General features: G+C 37.6%; 1 protein-coding gene across 1 annotated transcript in view; it reads left to right on the top strand.

The window, feature by feature from the left end:
- Positions 1–2515: 2515 nt before the first annotated feature.
- Positions 2516–24253, top strand: part of fam20cb (FAM20C golgi associated secretory pathway kinase b) — a 51516-nt gene continuing 29778 nt past the window's right edge. The window contains exons 1-3 of the mRNA XM_079845710.1: positions 2516–3779; positions 4206–4381; positions 5480–5558. Of these exons, the coding sequence (XP_079701836.1) occupies positions 3262–3779; positions 4206–4381; positions 5480–5558 (773 nt within the window). The 5' untranslated portion in view covers positions 2516–3261. The remainder of the gene's footprint in view (positions 3780–4205; positions 4382–5479; positions 5559–24253) is intronic.

Below are 24253 nucleotides of genomic sequence, written 5' to 3'. Positions count from 1 at the left end.
ACAGCTTGCCAGCCAGCAGATTATCTTCCGCTTCAACCCACCTCATGCCCCACATTTTGGTGGGTGCTGGGAAAGGGAGATCCGGTCCCTGAAACAAGCTCTACAGGTCACTCTGGGAACTCAGCCGATACCAGAGGAAACTCTTCTCACTACACTCATTGAGATTGAAGGGATCTTAAATTCTAAACCCCTAGGGTATATCTCCTCTAATGCCTCTGATCCAGATCCTATCACTCCTAATTCGCTCCTTATGGGGCGGCCTGATTCGTCCCTTCCTCAAGTGATATACCCTCAAAGTGAACTATTGAGTCGACGTAGGTGGCGTCATAGCCAAGTCCTAGCAGATCACTTTTGGAAGCGGTTTATCAAGTTTTATTTGCCTGGTCTTCAGACTCGTAGCAAGTGGCAGGTAGAGTCACCCGATATAAAGGTGGGAACTACAGTTATGATTGTGGACCCTCAATTCACCAGGGCCCTGTGGCCCATTGGGCAGATCTCTCAAGTATTCCCTGGGGTGGATAACAGAATCAGGACTGTTGAAGTGAGAATTAAGGACAAGTTTTATGTGCGACCTGTGGCTAAGGTGATACAGCTACCTGAGATTCCAGACTAAAATTGGACTTTGACCTTTTTATAATGGGCAGATTTCCTCAGTCTTTAGAAATCTGGGGGCGGCTGTTAAAAAGGCCCATTGGGACTTGTATTTTGAAAGTTGTGTCTGAGAGACTTGCTCTGGCAATCAGCCAATGTCAGAGCGCACTGTCTGAGCAGCAGACACTTTGCTCCGCCCATCTCCAGCAGGTGGCATTGATTAATGTTAGTGAATAGCTCAGCATGGCATGAGTGTTTCAAACAGACTCTGTGCTTGCTTCACCTTTGATGTGTGCGTATATAGTATGAAGTAAGTTGATTTATGTACTTACTATGAAGTCTATGTTAACTGTTTGATGAACTGAGTTTATTATGTTTGGTTGATATCCCTTGTTTAAATGATACTTTCCATTGAAGTAATGATTCATTTGTGTTCATGTATTCACATGATGGTGCTTTAAATGTTTCTGTTACCTCTCAATACATTTATCTAGTTGATTAATTGTTTCTGTTATGTTATATTGATTATGTATTGTATGCTTTGTTTTAGACCACACACATAGACAAACATATGGAACCAGCAATGTGCTGGAAATAAAGAGCAAAGAAATTGAACCCCTATTGCTTCTTCATGTCTCTAACCGGACATCAGTGGTGAACTAGTCCCCAACTGGCAACCCCAAACTGATTGAAATTAACAGTTTACTATAGTTGGTGCTTTCGGCAGTGGACAGGGGTCAGCGTGGACACCCTGACTGTTTGATCGGACTACACCCATGACCCTGTCGCCGGTTCACTACTGTTCCTTCCTAGGACCACTTTTGATAGATGCTTACCACTGCAGACCGGGAACACCCCACAAGAGCTGCAGTTTTGGAGATGCTCTGACCCAGTCGTCTAGCCATCACAATTTTGCCCTTGTCAAACTCGTTCTAATCCCTAGGCGTCCCCATTTTTCTTCCTTTAATACATCAACTTTTAAGACAAAATGTTCACTTGCTGCCTAATATATACCACACAATCAGTGTTATTCACTTCACCGGTCATAATGTTATGCCTGATCAGTGTATATATATATATATATATATATATATATATATATATATATATATATATATATATATATATATATATATATATATATATATATATATATATATATATATATATACGTGTGTGTGTAAATATAAGCTACAGTATGTATGTGTATGTGTATATACACCGATCAGGCATAACAGGGCCTTGGATTAAAAAAAGTAGAGAACCCCTGTTTTAGAGGTAAAATCAGTTAGGGTTGGATCATCTTGTCGGAACTCATATGCCTTAAATTGATAGACCAACCCCCAAAAATGTCATCATTACTCATCCTATAATGCAGAAAGGACACATAAAACACCTAAAAGTATCACTGTAGTTGGCTACTCCATTACAGTGATTGGTGAGCAAATTAATGAATCAGATGATTCAGTTCACAATGGCCTGGTCTGGGCAATTTCTTCACAAATGAGTCATCCTTTTTTTTTTTTTTAAGGAAGAAAATAATGTTAGGATTAACACAGTAAACAATATTCATTTTAAGGCGAACTCACTTTAATGAGTGATCCCTCTTCTCAGTCTATATTAGTAACATACACAAAGATGAACCCGTTGACGCTTTTTAAGCGTATTATTTTACCTCATCATGCAGGATGCCTCTTTGTCAACTGCTCCATGACATGCCACATGGAGAAAGAGTCCAGAAATTTTCCACCGAAATAGGTGGTAGAGAGTGGTTAGGGCGTGCGTGTTAAGTACATCTTAAAAAGTCATTTCAGACAATAATGGGTGGTAGTGTGTGTTCAGACGCCCTCTTCTTGCACAATTTGACGCTACAGGAAGCGAGCCTGGGCTGTCTGTTTTAAAGCTCAGCCAATCCACTATGTGCGAGGGGCTTCAGCATCATGATATTTAACACACCCACCCTGAACTCCGACAGAGGTATTTCCTCAAGCGCCTGTCAACGGGCAGGCATCACCTCCATACGAGCTGGATGTTCAGGATGAAACGTTGAAACTTTCTCCACAAATCACATTTATCGACGGAAGGAGCTGCCATGCCAGACTTTCTCGAAACCTGCCTCGGACGGCTGCCAATGCGTCTCGTCGCTTTCAACGACTGAACAGCCTCGATTTGTACTGGATAAGAAAAGCGAATGAACTTGTGCAGCTGTGAAAGAGATCTCGTGCGTTGTATGAATAGCGTCAGATGTGAGGTGGACCGCGGTATCGCGAACACGCACTTTTGTGGATCATTTGTCTGACGAGGCTTGACTTAATTATATTCCGCAAATACCTGCAGTATAACAGTTAGGCTATTAAATGTTAAAATAGACTATACGCGGTTGTGTCGGAGATTGTTCTCGCGTCTCGTCAACTGACTGCACGGGAGGAATTTAATCGCGAGCGCACGTAAATAACTGGATTATTGTTTCGCATGGATGTGGATGAGCCCTTTGCTAAATAAATCCCCATTTCTGCTCTTAAACTGGCAAATGAAAACGAAAACGTTCCATGTGTTCTTCTCATACATTTGGGAGCCCGTGTTTTATGTACTGTTGGCGATGTAGTGCGCTTGCTCACTTTTATCCCTGCCATTCCAAACAAGTCATTTCTCGAACAGGAGACCCTGAAGATGATCCTCTTTAGAAAATTCCGCGTCTTGATTCTGATGGTGTTTCTCATAGCCTGCTCTATGCACATTATGATAGACTTGTTACCGAAGCTGGAGAGACGGAGCAGTAGCGCGTGCTCGTGTTCGCACACACCCAGCGAAGAGCCGCTGAACTGGGCTAAGCATCGAGCCAAGCCGGGATCAGAGTCCGGCTGGCCTAATAAACACACACTCAGAATACTTCAAGACTTCAGCAACGAGCCGAACTCAAACCTGTCCTCTCACTCGCTGGAAAAGATCACCGTTGGAGAGAGATCCGAGGCTTTGAAAAGATTTGAGCAGTTGACAGGTGACGAGAAGAGGCACGCGACACGGGACTCTACCCTGAAGAACGCAGTTGTGAAGGGTTCGAGGCTCCCTGCGCTTTTTGAGCATCCTTTATACACCAGGCCATTGCCTACTTTAACTGACGAAGACACTTTGTTCAATGTCAACACTGATATAAGATTTGACCCTAAAGCTGCAGAGAACCCAGAGTGGTAGGTTGAGGTTTTCTCTCACATAGCACACACAAAACTCTTAAATGCACAGAATCATGTTTCCCCCAAATAATATAGATTTCCTCATAATAATTTTAACAACAACAATAATATTTCTAATAATAATTACATGATATTCGCTAACTGACTGAATGATTTGTGTTATCTTAGAACTCTACATTTTGGACATTACTTTGAGTCACCTCTGATAACAGATTTTTCTGTAAAGCTGCTTTGAAATTATATGTATTATGAAAAGCGCTATACAAATAAATGTGAATTAAATCAAGCGTATTTTTATTATTATTATCATGCATTGATGCATGCAATTCGTAACATGAAGCCCTATTTATGATTAATCTCTGTAAGGGCTTATGAAAAATGCATTTGCACATCGTTCATTGCATTTGGGTTGTTTTACCGTAGGAATGGGGAAAGTAAAGATGGGGATTATGCTCCTACTGGCGAGATGTCCTCAGACTCGTACCCAAACTGGCTCCGCTTCCACATTGGGATAAACCGGTATGAGCTTTACTCCAGGCACAACCCGGTCATTGACGCAATGCTGAAGGATCTGGTGTCGCAAAGGATCACAAGTGTTGGTAAGACAATATTTAAGATAGCACAATTATCAGTACACAGTAAATAGCAAATAAATAGGGAGGTGTTTTTAGGATTGCAGTGGTTGTGATGCATCCTTCAGTGCTGCTCCTCCAAACAGATTTAAATAGATTCTTTGAATGAAGTTTCTCCAAGATAATGGCTAGACTCTTCCTGCACTCTGGCTGCGGATGCATCAATAAAATTGGACTGAGATTCACTGGTAGTGGATTCCAACAGAGTAAATGAATGAGAAGAGTGTGCAATTTAGACTTAATCAAACGGCATGCTGTGGAAAAGTATCGCCCACCAAGCATTCACAACGTCTTGTGCTTGATGGGCTGCAATTATGTGAAGCCACAAGGTCAATTTCTCAACTTATTACACGGCTTTTCTGAATACCTGATTCTGATTGGATGATCGCTGTATTCTGTGGTCAGAATATTTTTGTATAATAACCACTAAACTGCATATTTGACCAGTGTCCTTGACAACCAATCTCACTTATATCAACCCACACTCTCTTTGATAAAATGATTTTTCAAATCAATATTTAATGTCAACTTATTTACTTATTTTCTAAGTTGCTGAGTAATAAGTTAAAGAATGCACAGTAACTAGGCCATTATCAGAAAATAAACCCATTTAGGATGATCCATTCAGGAACAAAGGCCGCTCTGGTTTGGATCATGGTTTATTTAATTTTATATCTAAAGGAAGTTGCATGTTAATCTATGGTGATAGTGATCTTTAAAAAAACTGGTATGGCACAGCAGCCTCTTAAGTGACTTGAGGCGGTGTCCCCTTGTTTTCCTTCATCTGTTTGTGATTGCCTGCATATTCATTACAACAAGCTTTAAAAAAAAAAAAAGTCTTATCAGCTTCCCTAAAAGGACAGTGTGTATGGCCAAAATACACTTAGAAAACAAAATACAAGACTATAACCATCTGCGATTACAGGACAAATAATTTTCGCAATTGAACTTTCACATTGTTATTGCCACTTGCATAATGAGTCTTATCTTAAATGGTTGATTGTAAGAAAGCTCAAGTTATTTTCCTGAGACGAGTGTTTAGCGCCACTCTTGTTCTCTCTGTAGCAATGAAATCCGGAGGCACGCAGCTGAAGCTCATCATGACATTCCAGAACTATGGCCAGGCGCTCTTCAAGCCCATGAAGTAAGTGATACAGTAATGTTAATGAAATTGCTAACTTCCCCGTGGTTAAATATTATAGTTGTTTGAACATCTATAATCTCAGCAGCTTTGATTTTTACATCTTTATTAGTTACTATTCCTGTGTTCCAGATTTAGATGTCATCTAATTGTCTTATGGGAATATTTCCTGTGCTATATACTGTAGTTGTCTATACTCTGTTATTAAATCTTGTGACGGACACCATTGTGTGGTACTTTTAGCTCATCTGCTCTATTCTAGTCCGTTATTATAATCGTGTGATATTATGCTGGGATCACAGCTATTGAAAAAGGATTTATAGTCGTCTGCGTAGTGATCCACAATGGACGGATCACATCCCATTTGAAATGTAGGTTACAAAGGGAGGGAGGTTGTTTTTTTACGGATTTGACAACCCCTCAGCACAAATAATAGTTGCCTCCCTGTAATTTTCCGGATCTATAAATGGCAGCAAGTAAATCTTTGGTGTCATTGTCAGATTCAGAGCAGCGCCCCTCCATCTGCATGCGCCTTAACTATCGGTTTCACAGACACTGCTTATGCTTTCTCTGGCAGATTAGTATTTAATGTCTTAGTGGTCTCATTACTATCATCGAGATCCACTCTGTTTCCTCAATGGCTTTTCGTAGCACCACCAGTTAAAGAGTAATGTATACAGGATGTGAGCCTTGGTGACTGAATCATTACTAATGTGCTGGTCGACCGTATGTCCTGCCAGCTGAGTGCCTTTATTGGCCATGAAGCTGGTGTTCAGACTGCAGACATCCTGTATTCATAAAGACACGCTTTAGCATTGACAAACTTTAATATGAGATGCTTTTCCGTGTGTGAGCATGAAATCGAAGAGCTGATCAATATTCTTGAATTTTATATAGATGAATGTAAAATGTCCATGTTGTTTTCTGTATTCTTCGACAAGGAAGCCAAATAGCAGGCGTATGAACGTGTCCTAGAGGATTCAGTTCAGAGATGTTCTTGGTTTGTTCTTGGGGAGTATTTAAGGAGAGATGAGAACAATGGGTCTTTGGTGACAAGGAGCTGATAAATGTTATTAGAGAGAGGAGGTCTGAGCCCAGGCAGTTCCTGCTATAATTAGCACAGACCAACAAAGACACACTTATTTCTTCTAGCCACGAGCTAAACACTTCACCCCCATCTTGCTTTTGAGATCCTTGTGTATTCTGATAGTTTAAAAGCCAGGACTTGCTCGACCTTTGTTGAGGACAAGATCTCAGATGTTTGCTAATATAATCAAAGTCCAAATGAAACTTCAAACGTCTTTACTCATCTCTGCCTTTGCTTGTAATTACATTTTGTAAATATTGTTTTCATGAACTGATTTGTCTACGTGCTTTCCATGCCTTCTCTGACAAGTCAGGCAAGGACGTGTTCTTGCAACATGTGTGGTTGAGTTGGACAAGTTTCTTTCGTTTGATTCATGCTCGCGTGTTCTAATATGTCACACACTCAGACCTTCCTTATTACTGTACAGCCTGAGGAAATTGCCTAATCAGCTTTAATTCTCTTAATCGTATTAGCTTAGAAATAATAGAAAACTCTGTCATCGTTTGTTCACCTTCATGTTGTTCCAAACCTGTACATTTTTCTTTCTTCCCTGGAGCACAAAATAAAATGTTTAGCAGAATGTTCCTGCTCCTCTTATCCAAATGAGAGACAAATGGCGAAGGGGATAACGATTTTTTAAAGTTATTTTTGGCCCATAGTTGCCTTTCATTTTCCTTGCATGGAAACGAGCGACCTCACAACCATAAATAACATCTCCATTTATGATCTACAGAACAAAGAACATTATGCAGGTGTGGAAAGGCATTAAATGCTTCTTTCATGTATTCATTTGTACCTTGTATTTTTGGCAGAGTAACTGAGCTCCTGAAATAGAAAACTGGCTAGATTGTCATCAAATTCACTATGAACATTTGATAGAATAAAAGCAGTTTGATTGGCCTCGAAAGCAGGTAATTTGGTTCTGCTTATGAAGAAGTACTTAGGCTATTTAACAGAATTAATGAAACTCTGTCATGAATGGGTGCGTGAGTGGATTAGTGGGTGGACCACTCAGAGGGGGTGGTTTTTTAAGAACTTCCACAGTAGGGCTCTTCAAGGTTTAATAAAGAAAAGATACAAGAACTCAATGTAGGAGAGGCGAGCTCTTCTGAATGCATCATTGCTCAAGCACTATTTAAAGATAAAGGAGATTTCAATAGCAAACAGACGTGTATTAAAGGCTGCTCTCTGAGGCATGAAATGCTTAAAATGGATCTTCCTCTGTCCCGAGATAGAAGCGAATGGACAACAACACAATTGTTCTCATCTGCTTGCGTTGTTTGACATCTGTCTGTAAATATCACATGACAAGCTTACATCACTGACTTTGAGCAGTGGTTCTCCACAGGTTTTTCTTGACCCAGATTGTCCAGTGGAAAACAAATGTCCATTCAAGTACCGAAAATGTTTATTATTTGCCAAAAGTTTACTGGATGGGGTTGGTTTTACGGATTTTTTTTGTTTTTACTGAAAATGTATTAATATTACTATGAACTGTAAGGGGCCAAAAATATGCAAAATTACAAATAATACACAGATTATTCTAATATAGCTTGAATAGGAACATTTTGTTTTATCTTGTATTTAGGTGTGTAAATAAGTATATATATATAAATAATAAATCTGTGGTTGGCAAAACCAAAAAAGATATATAATTTTTTTTTTCTTTTTTACCTTATGTAGATCTGTTCTTAGTTTTTCAGGCATATTTGACGTATTTATTTTGTTATCCTATGGTTGATTATACGATTAACAGGGTTCCTATGCATTTTGGAAAAGTATGCAATATTATTTGAGTAATTTCAAGTATGGAAAAAGAAAGAGTATAAAAAAAATTTGTGTTTCCAGACTATGGCCCCTGTTCAGTTTTCTAAAATATAAAATTAAAATGTTGAGTCTGAGAATAGTATGGAATTTTGAAATTGAAAATGTGAAGAAACCCTGGGTTAAGTGCTTTTTATTATTCACATTTAGCATTGTTTTTTCCCCATGTTGTCTGCGCCCACCACTTGAGAACAACTAGATAAATAGCATCTTAGAACATGTGCATGACTATGAGTTACAGAGAGTTTTAATTAAATGAATCAGATGAATGAGTGTTTACCTGTTATCTCTCACTCATGAAACCTCCATTAGTGTTGATCCACCATGTAGCTGACTGCAGCCCCACTTCCTCAGAAACACTGACATGCTTCATCCATAATTAGCTCCTCCCTGGTCACACTAGACAGGATTTTTGGACAAACATGCTGTCATTGATTAAGCTAATCTGATGAGTCATTCCTTTGCTGCTCGTTTAGCTGTTTGACTGAAGAGAGATGCTAATGCAAAATATATTCTAGACGTACGCACACCTTGGCAATAGAATTGCCACTGGCAAGTACATTTTTTAGTTTGCTCACCAGACTGATATACTATTTTAAATATATATGTATTTATACATATATATCAGCGCTGTCAAATGATTAATCGCAATTAATCACTTGCAAAATAAAAGTTTGCGTTTACATAATATGCATGTGTACTATATGTGTGTGTACTGTGTATAATAATTATGTATATTTGATACACACACATACATGTATATATTTGAATAAGAAATATTTGCATATAAATCATTTATATTATATATAAATATATATATATATATATATATATATATATATAAAATAATTCTTAAATATATACATGTATATGTATGTGCATGTACATATTCATAATAATTATACACATATTATGTAAACACACATTTTTATTTTGGATTAATCGCGATTAATTGTTTGACAGCGCACACACACACATATATATATATATGTGTATATAACGTGCTGCGTTAACGTGAGACTCTTATCGGGCGATAAAAAAAATATCGCCGTTAATCTATTCTCAAAGTTGGGTTGGGAGCTGGGTCTATACTACGCAAGCTATGATGACTTTCACCTTGATATTTTAGCGCGGATGTATACCTAGCCGAATTGCACTGTAGGGGGTGCGAGAACGAGTCTTCGAACCTGTGTGTATGCCTACTAGTGTTGTCAAAAATATCCATATTTCGCTATGTATCGATACTGAAATATCTGAAACGATACAATACTCATTTTCTACTGTATCGATATCAGCTGCGCTCTACTCTCCTCTCCGACGACAGCGAGTTGACACGCACCCGCCTCCTCTCATTCAGTCCAGTTAACTCTCTGAACATTGCGAACGGGTGTTCTGCTGGATTTTTCTTCATGACAGCGTGTTAGTATTGGTGTGACCAGTCTGAATTTCGCTCGGGGTTGCACATAACGTTAATTCTACTAATTCCCGCAGATTTCACGCTCGCATCTGAAGCGCACACACACAGACCGCAATAAAGCCGCCTCTGACATACAAGTGCAAAAATGAGCTCCTTTTTCCATCTTATTAATTGTCAAATACACTCAAAAATGTCTCAATGCCCATCTTGGTGAGTTTTAACGTAAACACAGTCGTAACCAGCTCACAGGAACAGTTTTTGGGATCCATGCATGCGTCAGTTCTTAGAGGGACAGAAGTTATTTATTATTCAAACTACAAAAAGACAAACGATCACTTACGAGCACACATATTCTGAATGCCTTCGGCAGAATTCAAATGAGCCATTTTAATCTAGATTAACCTAGATTAATTCCAAGTTTACAGTGAGATTAATCTAGATTAAAAAAATAATCTATGCCCACCACTAATATATATATATATTGAGGTGCTGGTCATATAATTAGAATATCATCAAAAAGTTGATTTATTTCACTAATTCCATTCAAAAAGTGAAACTTGTATATTATATTCATTCATTACACACAGACTGATATATTTAATTAATTTTGATGATTATAACTGACAACTAAGGAAAATCCCAAATTCAGTATCTCAGAAAATTAGAATATTGATTTGATATTATGATAATCAAGCACTATTTAATGATAGAACTTTAGTAATTAGAACTAAAACTTAATAACCTTGTATGAATGCACATGATTTAGAGGGTTGCGTATGAATTTCACCACCAATGGATTAAGGAGAAAGAGATGGACCACTCGTGGAGAAAAGAATGGAAGTCCCGCCCCTTAGTTAAAAGAACCAATCAGCTTTTTGTTTACTTTAGAAAAAAAAATCTTTATCTTATCTGTTTATCTTACCTTACGCTCTTTCGCTGTTAAAAATGAAGAGTCATGTTGGAATTCACATTTGGCTTCAGTGAACAGTAAAGCCCGCCTTCTTCGATTTGATTGATCTCAATCATTTTGTCGATGAGAACTGTTAGACCACTGAAGCAGACTATCTTGAAAAATTTACTTTTAAAACTTTTTGTCACCCTAAAAACAAGAGTGGAGTGTATAAAGTCTGTATATTATTGAAAAGTGATCTTGACAAGCACTTTTTGAGATTTCATTCTTTTCCCTTGCATTCTCGTTGCCTTGAAGGGATTTTTGATTCCATTCAGAATGGAAAAAAATGACGATAGGCCAGTGGACAGTGGACCAAAATAAATGCTTTGATTTCAATGAAGTTTCAGCATTTGCAAACATGGAACTGTAATGACTGTAATTTTCTTTTTATTATTGTGGATGTCAGTTTTTTTCTTAAATAAAATGGCAATAATGTTTTAGCCTTAGGACAAAAGGAGGAAAACAGCTCCCAGCCACTACTTGACAACCCTTATGTTGTCCAAACTATGAGAAATTACATTTATGTTTACTGTAACATTAACTAGGGCTGGACCAACCCGATCTCATGGTGATTTGTACGTACTTTACAAGTTGCCTAATTCATATGAATTTGTACGAATGAACTCCCCCTAACCCCGCCCCTAAACCTATCCATCACTGGGGTTTAGACAAATCGTTCAAATTCTTACGAGTGAGGTTGTACAAATTAGCCACCTCATAAAATGCATACGAATTGGTCGTGAGATAGCGTTGGCTGGACTGAGACTGAAAAATAGCCTAAGCCCAATGCTGGCCCATCACAACACAAAGCAGATAATCTCCCACTAAATGTATCAATTATGAACATAATACAAACTACTGCCTGCTGTACTTTCTAGTTGATATTGATTTTGTACTGTGTGTGAAATAGGCATGTTTACATTGGAAAGGCAGTGCAATTAAATTACACAACAAATGAAAAAATCTATAAAGCTGAAGTAATTTTGTTATGTACAAATCCTTTCTTAAATCCCAGATTTATATAAATAAGTAATTTTTTTTGTAGACTCACTTCCTGAAAAATGTTATCACTGTGGTCCCGAGCATTCCACACATCACAACACAACCACATTGGCTTGAGTTCGGATGGGGCTATGTTTGACTTACCAGTTGCAGACTAAGGCGAGACACTCGAACTGTCCATTTGGTGCCATTAACATGTCTTTATGCATTGTGTTTATTCCGTTTAGTAGCCACAGGATCTTGCTGAAAGCGTCTTAGTTATTTCATGTGGTTTATACTGATGCTCGATTCATAGTCTCGGAAGCATGTGCTTCAGGGGTGTCTGTCATAATGTATTACTCTCAGAATACTCTGAGGTTTTGTGCATCCACAAGGTTAATGATATCTACCCTGGCAGTATAGTTTCCACAGATCTGTTCCCTTCCAAGATATGACTCTCATGACAGAGCTTAAGTCTTCCGTAAGACATCTCAGAGCTCACTCGCATTTATAGTGCTTTTGCTTAGTTCTGGTCTTTAAAATAATAATAATAAAAAAGTCTTGTCCTGTAAATAATCAAAATAAAAATAATCTGAAAAATAATATTTATAACGCATTTTATTTATTTTGTTGTGGTACTAAGGATTTGAAATGTATTACTACTACTATTACTACTAATTATTATTATTTATTTATTTGTCAACAGTTTACAATAAGGTTTCATTAGTTAACGTCAGTTAACTACTTTAGTTAACAAGAACTAACAATGAACAATACTTTTAGAGCATTTATTAATCTTAGCTAATGTTAATATCAACATTTACTAAACACACTGTGTGCACTGTGAACTAACATGAACAAAGAACGACTGTATTTTTATTAACTAACATTAACAAAGATTAATAAATAAATGAATACATGTATTTCTCTCTGTTAGTTCGTGTTAGCTAATGCATTAACTAATATTAACAAATGAGACCTTATTGTGAAGTGTTACCATTTATTTTTTAAATTGGCCATTTACAAAAAAATAACTATATCAGTCAATCTCTGTTATGTTGTGTCTTCTGTTGGTGTAGTTTTAAAAGCAGATGGGTATATAAGCAGCAACACAGAGCACAACAGCAGAACACTGATCTATTTTATAACCTGTAGTTACTGTCAGTTGCGCACCTCAGGGAATAATTATCTGATAATGAGGCACAAGGTAAAATACTGTTTTCGCAGTTGTTAAAATTCTTGATTGTCATTCTTAATTATAACAGCACAGGCGTTACATGCACCATTTTATCTGTTCTTAGTAGTTACAAACTCACTAATTGGCCCTGAAAGTCCCAGAGTATCTGACACATAACACTGAATGAAAGAGATAATTGGGGGACAACACACAACTGGGGGACAACAGAGTACACTAATACTAACTCCTATAAACTCAACCCGAAGCTTTGAAGACATCTGTTCTACAGCTTCAGATAGAGCTGATCTGTGGAGGATGTGGACTGCTCGGCTGAATGGCCTTGACTTTCCTCTTTACTTTCCTCTCGCTTGTGTTGGAGTAACGGCGAGGCTGGGCAGACAAAATAAATGATGTAACTGGCCTTGGATTCAAATGCCCACAAACTAATCTGTGTTAGCAGGCGGACTCCCTCCCTCTTACCCTGTCTCTCTCGCTTATTCTCTCACATTCTTTCTATTTCTCCTTCTGCCTCTTCCAGGATTACCGCAGATACTTGTTTGTGTTGTGATAAGCGCTTCACTATATCCAGGAAAAGCACAGAGCATTGTACCTCTTAAGCCTCTGCATCGGGGCTCTTTGCTCCTCTCCATAGACTTTCATAGTGAAGGATCAAGAGCAAAGAGAATATCATCATAGGGTCATTCCTACTGTGCAGTACATTTTTATGTCCCCATCATATATGTCTTAATATATTGGAATTCATATTAGTTTTTCTATCATGGTACTACAGTTATGTGAACATGGGGTAATATTTTATTCATTTCACCAGTTTGCTTTGAGCGGATGCCACTTGTCCCGAGATACACTAACTTCTGACATAAAAAATGTACAGTTTATTAGAAAATATGCTAGATTCAGTTCCTAGAATAAAACATATTCTAGTTTCATCATATAAAGTCTCTTATGCTGAACAAGGCTTAATTTGTTTGTTTAAAAATACAGTCAAAATAAAAGTAATATCTTAAAATAATAATTGTATTTATTTTAAACAATTTAAATAACTGTTTTCTATTTTAATTAGGGGCCAAGCACCGAAGGTATGAAGGCACCTATTGTAATCGTTGGTGTTCCTATTCTTCTTCTTCTTCTTCCGCTCTTGAGTCTATGGCATTCCATAGAACCGTATGGTAAAAAGTTGTGAAACTTGGCACACTCATAGAGGACAGTTTGAGCTGTCACCATAGCAAATCTGGAGTCTCTAACTCAATCCCTCTAGCGTCTCCACCTGTCCAAAGTTTGACTTATGTTTGTGCTCATAACTTTTGAACCCTATTTTTGCATATAACTTCTGAACGCTTTGGCCAAAAATCACAAAACTGGTCTCTGTAGATTCAAAACATCACACTGAGTCATACGATACCCAATTTTGAATTTTGTCAGAAAAGGCTATATTTTACGAACACATTAGCGCATCGTTACGAAATTCGGTATGTGTCTTCCGCACCATGCCTTGAAGGTACTCAAAAAGTTTCAGGGCAGTGCCACCTTGTGGTCAAAAGATATAACAAAATTTACAAAAATGCTAATAACTTTTTATTAAATTAGCCTATTGTAATGAAACTGGTCATAATACATTCCGTGACTCATGCCGAGAACATAGAAACCCATTTTGCCATATTTGGTAAACCTTCCTGTCCTCCATCTTGTTATTTGTTAAAAACCTACTTTTTCAAACTCGTCCTAGACCGTTTGTCCGATTTTCACCAAAATTGAATCGTATAATTTTCAGATCGTGCCAACAAAAAGTTATGGATTTTGCAATGATAGACCAAACGTTCTCGTATAGCGCTGCAACGAATTTGAGGCATGATGCCAAAATGACTTCTGAGGCTGTATCTCTGCAATGCTTTGACATTTTGACACCAAACTTTGCATGTGTCATTGTTCCCTTATTCTGACCACACCACATCAATTTTGTAACCTATTGGTCAAAAGTGATAAACCTTTAAATCATTATAATTGACTGTATTTATAATTTTACAGCTATTTTATCTAAAATAATCTTAATAGGTCTATAATGGCTCATTGTTGCAGTTGGTTTGACACTCCCAGCCATGTTGGAATATCTTATTGTCTTGCGCTTGGCTCCGACAATTGCTGCTTGCAGCTATATTTTATTCCTGTGATGGCAAAGCTGAATTCAGCATCATTTCTCCAGTTTTCAGTGTCACATGATCCTTCATTAATCATTCTTATTACTATCAATTTTGAAAACCGTATTTGCTGCTCAATATTTTTGTGGATTTTTTTTCAGGATTCTTTGATGAATAGAAAGTTCAAAAGAACAGCATTTATTTGAAATGTTTGTAACAATGTAATGTATTTACTGTCACTTTTGATCAATTTGTGTCCTTGATCAATAAAAGTATAAGTAATTTCTGTCTTCCAAAAAAAAAAAAACCTCCTACTGACCTCAAACTTTTAAATGGTAATGTGTATATATATTCCCTCATCTTTTGTAATAACCCTTTAACTAACAGAAATCAGGTCTTTAATCATATTCTAGGAAGTGACATCATTTTAAGTGGAAAAACTACAGCACAAACATCCGTATTAGCTAGGAATTAATTTTTTTTAATGTTCTACTGTATTAATTGTTTTCTCATTCAATCTTGTTTGACAAAGTCACATAAATCAATAAGATAATATTGCTTTGATAATACCAACCTTTCAAAAGAGAGTTAAAAATATATCAAAATGATCTTGACACCTCAATCCTCTCAGTCTCAATCCTCACTGAGAAATGGTTAACTTAAGCTCTTTATTTCCACCCTGTTAGATTCCATCCTGTTCATTTTATTGCCAAGACCAAATTAATAAAGTGTAAGTAGCTGAGCTTGACCAGAGCATATTTTTTTGATAGCCTGGCTGCCATACCCTTTCATAGACGCAAATATTTTACATTTTTAAAAGTCAAAAGGTACTGCATAACAGGAATGACCTAACAATAGATTAACATCTGTTAAAATTGAATGAGTGACAAAGTCTGCATCTTAACCTGTTAGACTAAGAGATGTAGACGAATGACTGAACAGCACTTGAGCAAAAACAGCTTGCAGGAACACATTGATCTGTTTACTCAGGATTGCAGAAATAGGCAATAGACCTGAGAAAACATGTGACCCCATTTGTGGTACGGCATATGCAAATATGAGCTTTGGAATCTAATTTTTGGTTGATGCACATGGTTTTGTGTCTAATCTGAAATAATGCAAAACAGTGTGCAGCCATTATATTTTAGGCATTGGAATAATGATGTTAGTTAGAGGATTCAGAGGAAATGGCTTTTGTCATGCGGAGGAGTGCCATAGAATATTCACAGGCACACCTTCACAATAGCCAACACCCAAAAAGCTCTTATTGAGAAACTGTCTCAAAGTTCTCCATAATCCTTGTTTCTACAAACAGTCCTTCCTATAAGAGCAGTCTAACCAACACACATTATATAAGCCTAATGAATCATTCCAAGAGTAAAATGTATGAAGTTCTTTGTTGGGTCAGAAATTCAATGAAAACGTATATATCACTGGAAAAAATTCTGTATATATGCACATGCTGTATATGGTGTGAGGGAGATGCAGGATATTTCTCTATTGTCTACCCTTCCTCTATAATCTATATAGCCTGTAATCTTCTTGCTCTTCAGAAAGGCAGAATGCCACGTACTTCACTCTACCAGTGGGACTGCTTAGGATTTCAGGGCTTGCAGCCTAGCAAATGTGTTTTTGTGTTTTTTTTTCTTCTTTCTTTCCCCTGTCTTTTGTGTCTATGCCCTGGGAATTATGAAAGGAACTTCTACATAGCTGGAAAATGTGAACTCTTCAAACCAAGCCAGCATCAAAACTGTAGTTAATCCAAGCTTTCTCTCACAAACTTGTTTTTTCCCCCCTCTATAAAGCATCTCAGACTGTTCCTATAAATGTTTAATGATTTCGATTCTGGCACTGCTTTCTTCAGTGTGGCCGATATGTTTCCTATTGCGCTACGGCCAGCTACTGGATTCCATGTTCTCACCACACGGTCAATAGCATGTGATTTCAATTGAATTTTAGAGTATTTTGACCCTTTGGCCGAAGCTATATTTCATCGTGTGAGATCTCAGAAGTGCAGAAGCCTTTGTCTCTTTTAGTCTGTGTTGATTTAATTACAGTTGTCTGTCTTCACAACTAAAAAAGAATCAGATAAAACTTAAAGGTGCAGTGTGTAATATTTATGATGATCTATTGACAGAAATGCAATATAATATGCATAACTATGTTTCCAGTGGTGTATAAAGACCTTACATAATGAACCGATTTTTATTACCTTTGAATGAGCCATTTCTATGTATATACACTGTGGGTCCCTTTACAGTGAAGTCGCCATTTTGTGCAGCCATGTTTCTACAGTAGCCCTAAACAGACAAACTTCTCTACAGAGCGCTTTAAAGGAAGTTTCGTCATTTTATATATAGTATATAAGTTATCAATTAACTGCATTTGTGGCAAAAAAGTTGATAACCACACAAATAATTTCGGCTTGAGGAACTTTCAATAGAAGTAAATTGGGTCAATAGTGCCTCAATAGCTTTTTACTAAAACAACAGCATAAACAACTAGCACAGCTTTACAACTCTAAGAATTGAACACGTTTAACAGAAAAAAATTATGTACACCATTCAAAAGATTGGGGTCAGTAAGATTTTTTAAAATGTTTTTGAAAGTTCTAGTCATTTCATTTGATCAAAAATAAATAAAAACGATGGTGGCCGAGAGAGCTCAACGTGCTGCATCTGAAGAAAACACATGCGATTAGAAAAAACATCAGCAAATTAAGAAAACATCTTCATCAGTTTTACAACACATGTGCTGCAAAGGTTCACAATACAACCAAATACGAAAGTCCAGAATCCTGCACGTTTCTGTATTTGGTTGTGTTGTGAACTTTTGCAGTTATTTCTGTATTTGTCTCTCTATTTAGTCACATTTAATCAGTTAAATGCATCCATTCTGTATAAAAAGTAAAATAAAATAAAAAAAAAATGTTTTAAAGAAAATGATGGATGAATCGAATTGTGTTGTGTTAATCAACATTATGCCACACATACTGTCTACTGATCTTAACTCAACATGGAATATTATTATTTTTGAAATGCTCCTGAAGGGGAAAGCGCAAAGTCTGCGAAACACCCAGTGTTTGTTTTACGTGAGACTGTTGTAACCAGGGCTGGGCCTTTTCTTGCCCTTTAATTTATAGAGCTCTGCTTATCAACTCTCGCTTTACTTTTCCACCCACTAATTTACCTAATTTCATGGTGGGATGCTTACCACAGACTCAGGGAGTTTTTTTTCCCCTGTTCATTGCTTACGGCTGCATTTTACCTGAGCATGATGTTTGTTATGGGGCTGGAAGGAATACTAAATATTACTCTGGATACAAGAACTGCAATTGTGATGTGTTGACTTTTTACAGAAAGTAACCTAATGTGTATTTATAGAGAAGAGGTTTGCATTAGTCTCAATTAGGGAGTCTGCAACTGTACTGCAGGGGGTCTGGCAATTATTATTATTATTAGATCTAAGCTTTGTGGAAAAAATAAAAGTATGCATTAAATAAAGTAGAATATTATGTTCGACCACTTCAATTCACTCTAATTAAGAAGTTAACATTTAGCTAAATGTGTAATTGTCCTTTACTCATAAATAATTTCAGTAATGGATATTTTATTTCCTTCCATCCATCCATCCTTCCTTCCTTCCCTTGCTCCCCTGAGTTAATGAATGAATTTAATTGCTTTGCAATGTGAACATCATAACAAAGAATGTACATGCATTAATATGCTAGTTTACGCATTGTATTATAGGCCAGGCTTAAAATGTGACACTCAGTTTTATATATTATGTAACAGGGATCTCTGGCTGTCCACCAAAGGGGTTGTTGGCCTCATATACATTATATACAAAACATATACAATAAAGGGATGCTGCTTTTGCAATTAAGTATGAGAAAATAAGAAAACATGTCAGGCACAAGTCAGGCCTTGCCAGCACCGTTGCCACCAACAGGCAGACCAGACTCTAGCGGTATAATTACTCTAATTGTCTCAGCAATAAATCTGAAGCCAGACATGAAAGAATTCAAGGAACATCTTTAATTATACTCAGTGGGGACCAAATAAGCACTCAGCAACTGAAAGATGTTTTATATAGAATTTATCTGGGGAACGTTTGATTTTAAAATATTGGTAGGAACGCTTAAAAAATTGTGTCTCATGAGTTTGTTGATGTGCCAAAGCTTAAGCCTCATTTCACTTCAGAAGACCTGTTAAAACAGTGGAAAACAAAGAGACTTGTTCCCATGTCTTAATCATTTCCATTCACAGGAAAGCTGATTGATTTAGCATTTGAAGCACTTCCAGTGCAATATGTTGTTGTCATCAAGAATTTCAGTGCGCAACAAGTCGGGCGTCAGGAAACTGATCTTGAGGGTCCACCCCCTCTGTGGCGGGACAGAAGAGTGTCTCTGCTGCAGGTGCAGTGTGCTACTACTGTCTGTCTTCTGATTGCTCCCCGTCAGAGCCTGGGGAATCAGGAAGTGGGGTGTTGTCTGCCCGCCTATGGGAAATGCACACCATAGTAGAAAAATGAGACAGCGGAAGACATGGGGTGAAGATTTTAGCTCAGTTTCAAAAGCTAGTGAGCTGCCTCGCTGTCTACATAGGCAGCAGCATAAGTTAACTGAAATTGATCCTCATAAGTGACTAACAATGCTTTAGGTGCTAAGGTGCTGTCACATTAGTGATGTTTCTGTGAATTTTCTTGGGCAAAAAATTGTCAATAGTGTATTGTCAATGTACAGTATGAAGCACTGCTTCAAAGTCACTTTCAAACCAAGCAGCTTTCTGTTGGTCAACCCAGCGAATTTGTGTGACCAACTTGAACCCGTTTCAAAAACTGCCTGAGGAAAACTTTTGCCCTCACACGAATTTCTATTGTAATGACAGGATTTTGTCTGTGACCCTAACCTTTTAGCAACTCTGTAGGTGAGTCCCATTTCTCATTATTGATACTTTTCGGTATTTAGGGAAAATATAAGTATTTTTTGGGTGCATTCACACTTGTAGTTTGGTTTGTTTGGTCTGGACTAAAAGAAAAACATTTAGTCCTGGTCCGCTTAGTGTTCAGATTTGCATTTTTATCAGCGAACCTGTTGGCATATGGATACGTTCACAACCTGATTGGTCGGATTTTATGATGTATTGCCTATTTTTCCAAGACGGAAATGACCGAACATCCAAAACAATGCTGTGTGCTGTGATAAATGCTCTCATTGTATGTGTGTAGCATATGATGGTATTTTGACCCGCTGAGAATTTGTGAAGAGCTTATAAAATGTGTAAAAGAGTCAAAACAGCAGCAGGAATACACACACAAGGGGAGATCTGTTGCGAGGAGATGCAGTTCTGATGCCTGTACCGAACTGTGAGGGGCAACAGTTGCGTTTGGAAGCGGACCAAGACCCATCTTTTTCAGGGTTCTCGGTCCACTTGTTTGGTGCGCACCGTGTTCGGATGGATGGCAGCGTTCACACTTAATCAAATGAACCGCACTAACAGACCAATCACATCAGGGTTCATTTAATCGAACCAAACATGCCAAGTGTGAACGCACCCTTGATCTACATTTGCTTTTGTTCACCATCTTGGATCCTGTTTGAATCCCCTTAATATGCTTGCTAGGTTTAGGAGCATAACAAGAGATGACATGTAATAGTGTGATTATGTTATATTGAGAGCAGAGAAGTTTCCTTGTCATAAACGGTACAAGGACTCTTGTATGAGTCTTTCTCAGCAGTGACATTTTTACCGCTGCTGTCGGAGCACCAAGGACAGGAAACAACAGAACACCCTTCTGCAGGCAGATGTTTCTCCCATTCTCAGCGTGGCCTCAGTAAATCCCTTTGGGCAAAGTAGCCAAGCTGTTTACAAGGAAAATAGAGACCAGCATCCCAGCAAAAAGGAAATGCCTTTTACTCGCAGTTGATCTTCTGAATTATCTGTGCAGCTGCAGCTGAGGTTGACACCATCCTGACCTGAGAAAAACTCTTGAAATGTCGATAAATGTCAAGTGCTTGATCCTGAAGCCCGTTGACAGGGTATTATAGAAGGGAAAAGCATTTAAACATCCTGCTGATTCCCTTTTGTTTTATCGCCGCTATATTTCTGTTTCTGCATGTGGACGGCAGTTTTGCCACCCTTAGAGCAGCAATCACTAAATGCTTTGTATGTAAGCACTATGTAACTATGCTTGTATGGCTTTTAAGTGTCTGTGGTGCATTAAATATTGTTTATTGGAATTCTGTAAGTAATAATATTCTTAGTAATAATAGGTTGTTAATGATAAACAAATCAGTAATGTTTTCCAGAATATGCCAACATTTTCCAGCCAAAGTGTTTCAAGCTGTTTTCCAAGAATTATAATCATATTGTAGAATAGGTGCATTGGCTTTTGAGTCATTTGAACTTTTTCAGTCAAGAAAGGCATTATTGGATATTATTAAATTGTTTCACTCTTATTGTTTTGCACATTTAAAATACATTTGACCTTTGTCCCCTTTATCTGTTTCTTCAGTAGTCAAGATCTGACAAAGCAAAAAAAAAAAAAGTAAATAGGAATATAAATAATTTAAACTTATTTAAATTAAATGATGTCCCTAGATTTCTTGTAGTTGGTGTTATCAATGTTATAAACTTAATAAAATAAAATGTGGACAAATACTTTCGGGTTAAAGTTCAAAGTAAGAAGAGGCTGTTCAAAATGTGTTCTTTATGTTTTGATAATGTCAAGATGTTACATTTTTACCATCAGCTTAGATGGGAGAAAACTGAACAACATTTTCGAGAATGACCCTAGGGGCCTTAGTTTTTTTTCTAATTCCACTGTGCTACTTTTTAATTGTTTAACCATTTGTTCACGTCTTGTGTCTTTTGCAGCATCTTGCGTCATTCTAAAAATGTGACACTTAAGTTAAAATAAGTTCAACTTTCCACTCTCCTGCGTCTCGCGTTTTTAAAAGCGAAATTAAAAGCGCATTCTGTGTGAACTGGCCCTTCTATATATATTTTGGATAAAGAAAATATGAATGAATAGTGTTAATAATTTTGCCTTAAACCTTATAAAAAATGTTGACTAAAAAAAATATTTAAACATTTTTATTTTGTTGAGTCCTAATTCCCAGGGAGAGGTCTGGTGTGTGTATTTTCATGTTCTGTATCTGAGCCAAATCTGGCTCTTAACAGCATCCCTCTATTCTCCACACCCATTCTCTCTTCCCGCCCAGAGGGATATCACTGCCTTCAGAATGACCATCCCCTCCGGAGAGGTTTTTTCTTCTCTTTCACTCCCGTGTCCCACTCGTCTGTGTCTGTCTCGATCTCTCTCGCTGTCTTTCTGCCCTCACGCTGCGCTCTGGCCTCGGATCCTGTCCATTAAGCTGTTTCCAGCAGCTCTGTAATATGAAGGAATGGAGTGCCCTCGGCACCCTGACATTCTGGCTGTGTCATCATTAACCTGCCCGTCTGTGTATCTGCCCTCCACGGGGCTTGCATTTGCTGCATGGCTGAGGTGGGCGCTGGAATGGCACAAATTATGTGCTTTTTATTAGACGTTGGGGTTATCCTATTAAAGGGAAGGTAGAGTGGGGTGGATATGATATTCAGTGTAAAGCCCTAAAACACTCTCTGAATGCCGTCTAGAGATAATCCCTACCTTCACAACACAGACGTGCACTTTTCTAAGCCATTTTCCCATGCGCTTATACACATTTATCCTAAAGCACTCCTAAACTGCTCACTGAATACATAGTGATAAAAAGAATAATTATTGCTATTATATCAGCTAAACACTGAGATTTTGTCAGTTCACATATTTTAGTAATCATTTTATTAAAAGTGTCCCATTATTCTTTTTCGAATATTACGTTTCATGCAGTGTTTAATATAGCTGTTTGTGAATGTAAAAGGTCTGCAAAGTTTTAAAGGTCAAAGTACACAACAAATACATTTAAGAAAGAATCGATTTTTTTAAACTGCTTAAATGAATCATCATCAACTTCAGTCTCACTTCCTGTTATATACCTACATAACAATGTAACAAATTTGTATAATGGCAGTCTATAGTCTTCATTTGCTGCCCACAAATGTCTATTTTGACCCGCCCTCAAACACTATAGTTGTAGCTGAGGCCCGGAAGAGTTTGGTTTGTGTTGTCAACATGTGGAGAAGACGCTGTTTTCAGCACTGCAAATCCACTTTGCATTGCACTTCATAAGGGGTGAGGACTTGCACTGGAATTGATACTGAAAAAAATGACACCATTATTACTGTTCATATCACACAGTGACGTTTTGAAAAATGATGTGATGTGCAATGTATATTATGGGAAAATGTTTTTTTACCTTAGATGTATGTAAACCTAATGTTGGAGACCTCCAAAACAAAAATAGGAACCTTTAAAATGGCATAATAGGGGAACTTTAAGATCATTTGCTGGTTTTGATTTGTTTTGTTTTCAAGGGGATATCTTGTACAAAAGACTGGAGACAAAAAAAGTTATTGGATTGCACTGGAATCCCAGTCGGAATTGTATTTCTGCATTAAACAGAGCTAAGAGTAGCTGAAAGTAGCCAACAAAAAAGCCATAATGTCAAATGCATAAACACAGTGTTGAGATTGTGTACTAATTTCTAGAGCTTTCTGCAGAATTCTGCAGGCACAGATTCCGTGTGGGCCTAGTTATCGTAAAATGTCTAGTTGACTCATCCTGCGCTGTAAATAATCGACCTTTAAATGCACACATACACACAACACACACAGCTGCTTATGACCATTAGGCTGTTGGAATGCTAGACATTCCTGGTAATGCCCCTTAAGAGAGGAGGGGGAATATGGAATATAAATTATGTAAAGCCTTCTCCCGAGATGCTCTGTCATCCCGCTGTTTCACTTTTGACTGCGTTGCAGCAAACTCTGTGTTGTTTTCCCGTCAGAAGATAACACCCAATGCTGCGGACTGATATTCGCCTCAGTAAAAGGCTTTTCTACTGTAAGACAAAGGCTGATGTGGTAGCTTGTATTTAACAATAAAGCAAACGTCCCCTTGTAAAGTGAAGAGTTGGTCATCCCCTGTGCAGTTATTCTGCTGTTCCCCGGGTTAGCATTAGC

This window comes from Gobio gobio, assembly GCF_949357685.1.
Source record: "Gobio gobio genome assembly, chromosome: 20".
NCBI lineage: Eukaryota > Metazoa > Chordata > Actinopteri > Cypriniformes > Gobionidae > Gobio > Gobio gobio.
Note: the sequence above shows the minus strand (reverse complement) of the source record. Positions and strands in the feature narration are given on the sequence as shown.